Below are 12123 nucleotides of genomic sequence, written 5' to 3' on the forward strand. Positions count from 1 at the left end.
AAGGATTGAGAAAGTTCCCTTCCTTTATTCGACCAAAATGCGAAGAATGAAAAGGGCGTAAACATAAAAACTAGGCACGTAGACCAAATAATTAATAATAATAAAGGATAAGTGTTGAAGGGAAGCTTTAGTAGCTACCCCTAGACGCCATGCTGTTGCACCTTGTCCAGGCTTGTCATGATAGTTGTTGGTAGACCAGAGAGTAATTTCAAGATCACTTGACATATATTTACTTTTTACCTGTTTTAATTTTAAAATTCTGATTGTTCATGCTGTTTTGCTTAAATTTTCGAGTCTATAATTTAAAAAAAAAACACTCCTTTCTTTTAAAATTCAACTAAATTATATTGAAAATCTTTATCTCTTGTAGAAATATGTTTCTGCGTAGTAATAAAGCTGCTAATTTTCAATCTGTACCAGTTACGGTTACGATGTTTATCTAATACTAGAATATTAATTCTTTTGTAAATATTTCGATAGGAAACGTATAGAGTAAACTGTAACTGTGCTATTTTCTCTTTTAACCGTAACCGTAAATTGCTAGGCCTAATGTTATGTTTCTCAAGGCAAAGTAATGACAATATATTTTAGCATCTCAAATTATTTATTTTAAGTAATGGCAAGAAATAATCTTATATACTTATTTATCAATGATTTGAACTAATTTTTCGAAAGGGAAAATAACAACTTCGATAAACCTTGTTTTCGTATATTATGGTGAAGCATATTCTTTCAATGTGCAGTAATGCTTATTAAGGATAGCAGTGATAAAAAGGTATTCATTAAATTCATTTCGATTAACGAACAAACTTTTGAAATGATTCAAAGGCGAATAAAAATATTTTTATTTAATTTCTCTGTTGACTTATTGCAGTAGAGCACTTTTAGCGCGCGCTTGTAACCTTTAAATTTATCAGATATTTTTTAAAGTTTAAAAATATGAAGACTTTATGAATTGATAATATTTATTTAAAATATTAATCATTTCAAAAATATTTCTTTAAACTATGAAAAATTTATTTTTTATATTCAAACCTAATTAACCGCACATCGTATAGTTTCTGTATCTGGCATTGGTAATAACTAAATATTATTGTCATTTTTTTCCTAAATTTTCCAGCAGAACACGAAAAATTTATCTTTTCTTCGTTGATTCGAGAAAAAGATTTTAAACTATTTATTATGCTGTTTTCGCTTTCTTAATTAGTGATTATATTTTTGTAAACTGAAACTACATACGAAAAGCCCATATTATATACTTGGTGGGAGGCAAAACTTTCTTCAAAAAAAATGAACACTTAGAACAAAACTACAAATAATAGAACAGAGTTATTACTGTTCATTATAATGTCCTCCACTTTAATTTCTTGTGGGATTTGTCAGGAAGAATTTGATAATGACGTGACATTTACTGATCATTTTTTGCAAGTTCATACATCTGACAAAACAGATTCCGATGAGGAAGAAGAGCCCACAATAGTATTTGAAAAAGACTCAAATGATCTTAAAAACCCTCAAATCGCATCAAATACCTTTGTTCGACAGCCCATTTTAACTTCTATAGGCAACAATGTAAGTTCAGGATCTGTAAAAGAATCAACAGATCACAAATTCTCTCAACTCACGTCAGAAGCTATTGTCCAACGACAAATTTTGACTCTTAAAAACAATGGAAGTTTAGACTCTAAAGATGTTAAAACCTCTCAACTGACATCAGATACTGCTCAACGATCACTTTTAATTCCTAAAAATAACAATCTAAGGCTAAGGTTCTTTAAAGTGGTGCCAGACAAAACATTCAGCAATGATGCAAGTAAGATTGTTGTTCAAACTGACAATTCTGGTGGAGCTAAAGTCTCTTGCAATATTTCTTCTGGACAGATATTATCATTGTCTTCCTTAATAAATGTTGTGAATAAAGCTACAGTTAATAAGACTCAAACCCAACAAGTTTGCTTAACACTGCCAACAGCTGCACCCGTTAAAGAATTTAAGAATCCATTGTATTCTACGTGTTCAGATAATATGTGCCTGCCTAAAATTACTTCTGTTCAAGGGAATTATGAACCAACAATTAATAACTCGAAAAACTCTGCAATAATAATCAATAGTTCTGAAAAGTCGGTTCACAGAAATTATGCACCAACAATTAATAACTCGAAAAATTCTGCAATAATAATCGATAGTTCTGAAAAGTCTGTTAACAGAAATTATGCACCAACAATTAATAACTCGAAAAATTCTGCAATAATAATCAGTAGTTCTGAAGAGTCTGTTCACGGAAATTATGTACCAACAATTAATAATTCAAAAATTTCTGCAATAACTGAAAAGTCTATGACAACACTTGATAAATCAAGAAATTATTTTCCAAAGAATAATTCAAATTCTGTACCTGGAATCAATAACTCTAAAGGTGTCAGCAGTATTTCTAATCAGCGAGATAATGCGATTTCGAGTGATAGCAAAACCTCAAACGCTAAGCTATCGGAAGCAGTGGGTGATAAGCAGACTTCAAACCCCTCTAATAAAGTGCTTCTTTTTAAGTTTCCGTCATCAAAAAATTTCAATGCTCCTAAGGTATACACATTAAACAGTGTTTCCGAATTGCAACCTTCACATTCGGAAAGTACAGTTAAGAACTCGAAGTACTCTGAGCTCTTTCAAAATGCTTGCGACGTTTGTGGTGACATGAAAGCTAAGCCGCATGATTTGGCCAAGCATATATTATGCCACATTGGAGCTATGCCCTATTTCTGTACCCATTGCAATTTTTCTTGCATTTCTAAGCTTCGGTTTCAGCAACACTTATACTTTCACGTCCAACTGAAGACCAGAAGTGAGCAGTACTGGCTGTTTGAAAGAGGTAATTTGCATCAGTGTGAAGATTGTGAAAAGCTTTTTCCTAAGTGGACCGACTTGATATTTCATTATACTAGTCACATATTAAACATGCCCTATCAGTGCCATGCCTGTAAAATGTATTTTACAGAGATGAAAGATTTTCAAATTCATTCTCATCTGCATAAATCTGCCAATAGATGTCAGTTGTGCGATATATTTTTTAATATGAAGCCCAGATTGCTCGATCATGTGCTGCACCACAACAGGACAAAATTCTTTCGGAAGTTCCGTCACATCCATTGGAACAACGGTCTGTGCCAAGTGGAAGATCCATATTCTGTTATAAGAAGCTCTTACTACAATAAATTAGTTGAAAAGATAGATTGGGAACCTAAAGATGCAGATTTTGATGAGTTTGATAGGTTTCAAATTATGATGGAACTTTGTAAATGCGACATAAATTATGGTGAAAATGAGGATGTGGTTGATACAGGAAAGGAAGATGTAAGAGACTTATGTGAAATTTCATTGGAGGTTATTAGTGATGCCAGCCAAATTGAGGTTGTTAAAAGTATTCCAGTGACAGACACGGATGTTTCGTCGGAATCCGATCGTCCCGATAAATCCGACCCTGGATTAAAAAGATCGAGTCACCGGAAGAAAAAAAGAGTCGTGAAGAGGAGAGCAAAAAGGAGAAATTCAAGAGCATCGAATGAGGTAGAAGTTGTCGAATCCAACGATGAACGGGATTTAATTTTTAAAGAAAGTAGTACAAAAAATTATTCTCGACTGTTGAATAAAGTGGAAGAACTAAAATCATCTGAAGCTGAATCCACCATTGGACAAAAAATGAAAATAACGGAAAACACCACACCAGGAAGTGATGTGTGTTCATCTAGAAATGAATCTATCAGTGAATGCAAATCAGTTACAAAGGAAAAAGGGGATAATAAAGCTGGAAAAGGTAATGTGAAGTGCGTCAACAAACTAGTAGAATTTAGTCCACACAAGAACAACTCAACTTCTGGATATAATTTGCAGACTTCACCTGATATATCAGAACTATCTAATTTGAAAACATTGTGCATAAAGCTAGTAAAATTGCCACCTGAAGTTGTAGACATGAAGTCATATAGAAGATATGCCGGTAAACAAAGAAATAAGCTTGCACGTTTGAAGTGGCGGAAATATGCTGAAATGAAAAAGGTTAATCCAAACGCTAGAAATGAAAATAGAAGATTTAATTTTCGACCTAACAAAAGCGAAATTGAACCTAAAGTGGCGCATTTAGATAATCAAAAAGAAGTTGCATGCAGCCAAGATACCAAATTAAAAAACAGCAAACAACATTTTGCTGAAAAAAATACAAATGATTCTATTTGTACAAAGAATTCAAGTGTTAGGGATGAAAATAGAAGATCTAGCTTGCGATCTAATAAAAGTGTTTCTGAATCTAAAGTGCTTCATATCGACACTCAAAAAGAAGTTACGTGCGGCCTAGTTAGCAAATCGCAAGACTGCAAACAAGATTTTATTGAAAAAGATGGAAATGATTCTATTTGTTTAGAGAGAAATAAAATTGAAGAGAATGAAAAACATAGAAATAGATGTTCTGAGGGTATTAAGAAACCCAAAGAAAGTAAAATAATTGAAAGCAAAAATCATTTACAGGAAGAAATAACGTCAATTGTTGTTCCAGAAACATCCAATAATGTGGATAAGTCTGATGTATTATGTAATCACAGAACTGGGATGGATCAAAGTTTTAATTTATCTGAGGGTAAAATCTCCATTTGTGAATCTATTGTCAAACAGACAGAAATTAAAAGTAATAAAAGAACTGGTACAAAAGGCAAGAAAATTGTTAAACTCAAGAGAAAAACAGAGAGTGTGCATAAAAAAGTTTCTAAGATAATCAAATTCTTGGAATCTGAAAGTGCAGAAACCAAAATTGAACCTGAAAGGAAATCAATTACAAATGAAGTTTCAGGCAACAGCCCTGATAAACTTACAGAAACTGTAAAAACTAGTGATTCTGATGACCCCAAAAGTAACACAAATATATTAGATGAAGTTAACCAAGAAAAACAAGTTGAACTTTTAGAATCTAACAGCAGACTAAGTGTTAACAAAGAAATGACTAGAAAGAGAAGATCTAAAAATAGGAAAAGAAAAAGAACAGGCAGTGAGGCAATAGATAATACCAAAAGTAAAATTGCTTTAACAAATAAAGTTTTCATGGATGAGAATTTAGAATTTTCAGATTTAAAATGTGGCAGTGATGTTGAAATAATAAATGAAGCATCTCCTAGTTCTGAAAGAACAAAAATGGACTGTGAATCACTAGATAACCATAAAAGAAAAAATACTTTAATTAATGAAGCTGTTCAAAAGAAGAAAGTAAAACTTTTGGAATCTGCATGTAGGATTGACGTCGAAATTGAAAGGAAAGAATCTACTATGAGTTCTGATGAATATGGAAGCAAAGAAGCTGGTAGTGTTAAAAATAAAATGTCTTTAAGGAATAGAGTTTCTCAAGAAAAAGATGTTAAACTTTTGGAATCTGCACATGGTGTTGATGTTGAAATAAAAAGGAAATTATCTACTACCAGTTCTGAATTGAAAAATATAGACAGTAAGAAAGCTGATAATGCTGAAAGCAAAATGCCTTTAAGGAATAAAGTTTCCCAAGAAAAAGATGTCGAACTTTTAGAATCTAAAATTAACAAAAGTGTTGAAACTAAACGGAATGCATCTCAGGGAGAAAAAATAGAAAGTGAAGCAATTGATAATCTTAAAACTAAACCAAATATAACAAATGATGTTTCTCAAGATAAGAATATTGAATTTTTAGAATCTAAAAGCAACAAAGATGAAAGTTTCAGTGAGAAAGAAACAGAAAGTGAAGTAATTGATCATTCAAAAAATGAAACAAGTTTATCTGATGAAGTCTCTCACGAAAAAGAACTTCTAGGATCTATACCCGAAGACGTTTTACCTAAAAAGAAAATGCCTGAAGGTTCCGAAAATAACACAATAACGAGGAAAAGACTGAAAAGAAGCTGCTGTTTAAAAAATTCTGCAAATAAGAGTATTGATTGTTCTGAAGACGAAGATGATCCAAAGCCTACTGGTAGAGGAAACATGAATGGCAAAGATCAAGCCATTGAGACTCCAAAAAATTCAAATCACAAACAGAAGCAGTGCAATGAATTTCACTTAATGAATGAAATGAATCGTACAAATGAACATGATGATATTGATGCTAACTCCGAACTTAATATCCTGCGACATAGGATTTCCCTTGATCATAGTTATCATGTGAATAATCGCTGTGCTAATGAAAAACCCTTAGAGGATAATTCTAACTCTCTAAAAAAAACTTCAAGTGCTGATTGTTTATCCAATGTACATACCAGCAAACCAAAAGTATTTAAAAAGTTTATTAGAGACATATGCAGAAATCCCTTTGAAAAAGACAGAAATAAAGGGTCTTTCGTATCTACGATAAATCCTATGAATAAAAGAAAACTAATAGATAAGATTCATACTTCTAACCTAAACAATAAAATTCGATTTTTAAAATCTAAAGCAAGAACTCAAAAAGTTACAGTTAACTTAGTCAGGTTACCTGATGATATTTATATAAAACATTTAAAAACAAAGCCTATAATGTTGTCGAACATTCTGCCAGTCATAGCTAGTGTTATTAGCATATCTAAATCGCCTGAAGGAAATAGTGAATCTCCTGGAAATCAAAACTTTACTGACTTTCAGTCTGTTTTTAATGTTGAACATAATTACTGCAGATCGTTAAGATCATTGCAGGATTCTGTCACATATTATGAAAGTGATAGTGATTCTGAGTCAACGTTGTCGGCCTATTCTAATAATGTTAGCGATTGAGTTTTAAAAAAAAAATTGTGAGTGAGTCATCCAGGGTTGGAAAGATTTTGCCGCAGGTGGAAAAAACCATGGTAAATACCGGTAAAAACCGTCCTGGCAAAAACAGGTTTTTGCCAAGCAAAGTGGCAAAAACCTATATTTTCCAAGATGAGAGGACAAAAAGACATTTTTGACACAAAATTATTCCTAAAATTGAAGTATATACTATGAATTTAAATAATTACAAAAAAATTACCAAAACTATTATTCCATAATTAAATGATAATGTATCATTTTAGTAGTTTAAAACATTATTGATTGGAAAATTTGTGATTATTCTCTTTTTTCCAGTGAAATGAACTTATTTTAAATTAATACAAATATAATTTAAAGCATAAAATATCTATCAACATGTGTAGTTAATTATTGTACAAATAATAATTTTTTATAATAAATAATAGTATTATACAAATAATAATATTTATTTGTAAAAAAACATTTATTTTAGGATTCTAAAATGAAAAGAGATCACAAACTTTCAATCTTTTAAAAATTATTACCATTATATTAATTATTAATATGTTAAAAATAATTTTTTCATGTAATGTATCAAAATTATTATTCCTTATGATTGATTTAAATTTGTTTCAAGTATTTTGTAATAATATTTAATCAGCAATTTAGATAATTTGGTTTTTGCCGGTTTTTACCAGGTTTTTGCCATTGTCCTGGCAAAAAACCCATTTTGCCGGCAAAAACTCCAACCCTGGAGTCATCTAAGTCAGTTTGTTATAAATACAACTTCTGTAAGATTTTATTTGTAAATTGGAATTTGTGATAACTCATAGTTCATTTGTCAGTGTATTCAATATCAAAATGAATATTATATTTTAAACAAGTAGAATATTAAGTTGTTTCATAAGAGATGTCTTTTATGGAAACACGGAAGTTATATTGAAAAATATATGCATTTAATTATAAAAAAAAATTTAATCTGCGTATTTGTAATTTATTTGAATTACCATTTACATTATGAGGAGCTTTAAAATTTAGTAAGATATTTTTTAAAAAAATTATTCTTACTTTAAAATTATGTTATAAATACTTACTCAGTAGAGAGTTTTTGACATTTCTTGTGAAACTATCTAATAATTTTCAATTCATATGAATTGTATTCCATATGACCGTATGGATTTTACTTTCTCATATTTAAAGTTATGTCAAATAAAAAATGTTTTTAATATTTGAATCATAGAGTTTGGAATCTGCATGTTTTGGTCTTATTGTATAATGTTAAGAGTTCTATATCCTAATGTATATAAGTTGTTGTATTATCCCTGTTCATTGTTTAAAACTAGTTAAATATTTCTAAAATTATTACCTCTTCATTGTTTTAGCTCACTCTTCTGCTTTATTTTGTTTTAAAAAATTATTTAAACAAAAACTGTTAGCCTTTAAAAGGCCTTCTGAACCTATTTGTAGCATTTTAAAACTGTAAAAATATGAATATTTGCCCAGTAGCTCAATTAAAAAATATTTTTTCTGACAAACTCTGCCATATTTGAAAAATTAATTTAATTTGAAAAATAATATAAAAGTTGGAACCTATATTATATTATACAATATCTAACAGCACAATTGGACTTTTTTTTTTCTTTTTACCTTTTGAGAGAGCCTTTCACTTTTGAAACATTCAGTTCTTTTTGTCCTAAATTTTCTTCCTTAGGTTATGATATATTCATATATATATATATATTCGTAATATTTTTTTTAATCAGAATTGGATACATATAATTTAATTCCAGTGTAATTTGTAAAAATTTTTAAATACTACGATTTATATTCGATTTCCGTTTTTAATGTAACTCTTTCTTGTCTATAGGGTCTTTTCAATCTTATTAGAGAATTTTATTCTCATTAAAATTTCAAAAATTACTGTTGAGTTGACTGTTCTACTTTTTTTATGTTTAAAAAGTTCCAGAACTTAATAAATGCTCAGTGCCATAAATTTTGATAATTATTTCAAAGTGAGTTTAATTTAAAACAATGTGTACTTTTTCTTAAAAATTTTGTCAAAAATTAAATTAGTTTTATTGTATATTTTGTATTTTACTCTGATATATTAGTGTTTATTGATCATTTTTGTATATTATCACATTTAATATTGATATATTTTCTATGTTCCTTATAATTTATAATCAGGAATTATGCATTGAAAAAAATTTTTTATGCTCAATAATTTTTTTTTTTTAAATTCAAGCTTTTAATGCAAAAATTTTCTTAAATTATTTAATTAATAAGTTTAAAAAAAACTTACGTTATCTATGTTTTTTTTTAATGTATTAGAGCAAATTGTAATAAATTAAATGTGGTTGATCAGCTATTAAAAATTCAAATTTTTCATTCCTGAATGTTTTTACCCACCCTTCTTTGTACAATTTTAATTTATTTGTATTAATCATAAATAAGGATCAGCAATTTACAATTACATATTTTAGAAATTTTTCTGATGCATTATTTTATTTTATTTATTTTTTTTTTTTTGAATTACAACTTAGGTTATAAAAGACTTCTTAAATTATTTAATTAATAAGTTAAGAAAAAACTTTTGTTATTTATGTTTTTTTTAACATATTAGAACAGATTGTAATAAATTAAATGTGGTTGATCAGCTATTAAAAATTCAACTTTTTCATTCTTGATTGTTTTTACCCACCCTTCTTTGTACAATTTTAATTTATTTGTATTAATCATAAATAAGGATCAGCAATTTACAATTACTTATTTTAGAAATTTTTNTATTTTTTTTTTTTTTTTTTTTTTGAATTACAACTTAGGTTATAAAAGGCTTCTTAAATTATTTAATTAATAAGTTAAGAAAAAACTTTTGTTGAATATATATATTTTTTAAACATATTAGAACAGATTGTAATAAATTAAATGAGGTGGATCAGCTATTAAAAATTCAACTTTTTCCTTCTTGAATGTTTTAACCCACCCTTCTTTGTACAATTTTAATTTATTTGTATAATCATAAATAAGGATCAGCAATTTATAATTACGAATTTTAGAAATTTCTCTGATGCATTATTTTATTATTTGTTTGATATTGTAACTTAGATTATAAAAGGCTTCTCATATCACTTATAATTAAATTAAATCGAAAGTTATTTTATTTGAATGCACAGTTTTAAATTCTTTTCAGCAATTTTCTGACACAATCAGTTAATCAATCCATTTTTTTAAACATTTTTTCTGAGATTTTTTAAATGTCTATTTTTTTTTTAGTAATGTCTAATAAGTTTCTTATTACTTTCTAATAAATTCCTCTTAATTGTTAAACCATTCTGATTTCATTGTTAAATCTTTTAATAACTCAATTAATAAAATTACCTATTGTACTTAATTATTAATTTAATTATTGTACTTAAATTACTGTTGACTAAATTTTGCTATTGAACTAATGCTATATTAATGAATCCAAATAAAATTGGTGTATAATACAGTTTTAAATGTAATTTATTTATGAAATTTTATGTATTCAGTTTAATGCAATTTAATTTTTATATTGTAAAACTGTGCAAATTTTCTTGTGATTTTTCATTATCTTATTATCAGCCTTCACCTAAAGCATTTGATAGTTTTTGATACTCATCACATTAAAAACCAGTTTCTGACATCAAGAATACTTACTATAGAACTGCCTTGTTCTATAGTGAATTGAGACTTTATGGTTCATGTTCTGGTTTGAAGGATACATATGAAACAAAAAATATTTTTTGTGACATTTAATAACTTATATCTATGAATACTTCGTTTTGGAATCTAGTGCCAAAATTTTAAAAATTACCTACTTGATAAAAATTACAGAAGTTTTTTTTATCCTTATCCAAATTATCTAACAAAATCCAACTCTGCATGGTCTCTGAATACTCACCACCTTTATTATATATTTTCATGATCTTATTAAAAATATACAAATTAATATTTAAAAATTAGAAAAAAATCTGATTCATTATGCAGATTAATCATTAAAGAATAGGTTTGAAATCATTCCAACTAGTAATTTATTTGTTAGATGTTATAAAAGATAATAGAATGCATCTGCCAGTTAAACTGGTTTTAATACATCTTCACAGTGGTACATTAAAAATGATTCATGTTTTGATAATGCCTTTAATTTTTCTCTCTTAAATATTCGTTTTTAATTCCTTATGTGCATTTTCTTGCCATCATTTTTTAAGAATGACTCCAAAAATATATGTTAAAAGCAGGGATTGTTGAACACTTTGTATTTCCATAATTACTTTAAATAGCTGGGCTTAAGCTTTATTTTAGTTCATAAAGACTGGTTGACATTGGCAAATCAAATTTTTCATAATTGAATGTTAAGAATTTTTTATGATAAAAATGTTGTAAAAATTCAAATTAATGAAAATTATGAATCTCTAAATGTTTTTTCTTTTATATTTATTTGCGAAAAAAGTAAAATAATCAGGTATGAAACTGACACTTGCTTAACCGTTTTGATATAAGCTTAATATCTTAAAACAATTGTTATTAAATACTTTTGATTAAGTTAATACTAAAAAGATTATTTTAAATTAAATATAAAAAAAAATATGTATTTTCAAATTATCAAATAAAATCTATCACTCATATGCTTAGTATGCTTTTTAAGTATGTCAGCAGTATTATCCATTTGTTTAGTTACCTGAAATTATTTAACTTGCACAATAATATTGCACTGAAATTATTTAACTTGCACAATAATATTAAAACAATGTGAATTAAACTTTATGTGCAAATATTTGTGCTTTATTTACATTGTTTTAGCTTTATTAACATCATAATCCTTTTATTTTAATAAAAAAAACTTTTTTTTTACCTTTTCAGTTTATGTTTAGTTTGCTGACATGTATACATTGTCTATAGAAAGTACTCTCCTTGCCCCAGAGTCTAAAGTCGCCTGCTGCTTTGGAAACAAGAAATAGCGCATTTCAAAGAGGAAAGCTTCTCTTTTCCCTAATTCCCTTTCTTTAAGCTATCTTAAATATTGACCCAACACCCCTACATGAAATAGTTAAATCTCACAACCTTAGTCTCCGCCAATACTCCAGGCGGATGGCGAGGGGAGTTCTTTCCATAGACTATTAGTAGATGTTGAGCAAGACTTGATAATCCTGTAATAATTTTTTAAAGTTATAGGTAGCGAATTCAAAATATAACAATTGTATGTCATCACAATTTAAATATTAAGTTTTTAGTAGTGTTACTGTTTGCTCTTTTATGGGGAGTTTAATGCAATTTAACAGATTTAAAAAATAAATAAATTAAAAGATAAATGTCATGTATTTATGTTAATAAAAACTGCGATTGTAAATAATTCAGTGT

At 28.0% G+C, this 12123-nt stretch overlaps 1 protein-coding gene across 1 annotated transcript; it reads left to right on the plus strand.

Annotated features, from left to right (window-relative positions):
• The first annotated feature begins 1347 nt into the window (after window positions 1-1347).
• On the plus strand, window positions 1348-6750 carry LOC139426583 (uncharacterized). Its single transcript, XM_071185884.1, has one exon. The coding sequence runs from the start codon at window positions 1348-1350 to the stop codon at window positions 6748-6750; it is 5403 nt and encodes a 1800-aa protein (XP_071041985.1).
• Window positions 6751-12123: the final 5373 nt, after the last annotated feature.

The sequence above is a fragment of the Parasteatoda tepidariorum genome, chromosome 9, assembly GCF_043381705.1.
Source record: "Parasteatoda tepidariorum isolate YZ-2023 chromosome 9, CAS_Ptep_4.0, whole genome shotgun sequence".
In the NCBI taxonomy this organism is placed as follows: domain Eukaryota; kingdom Metazoa; phylum Arthropoda; class Arachnida; order Araneae; family Theridiidae; genus Parasteatoda; species Parasteatoda tepidariorum.

What these genes read in the sequence shown, in the direction of transcription:
- LOC139426583 (XM_071185884.1), top strand. Translation starts at nt 1,348, where the DNA reads ATGTCCTCCACTTTAATTTCTTGTGGGATTTGTCAGGAAGAATTTGAT.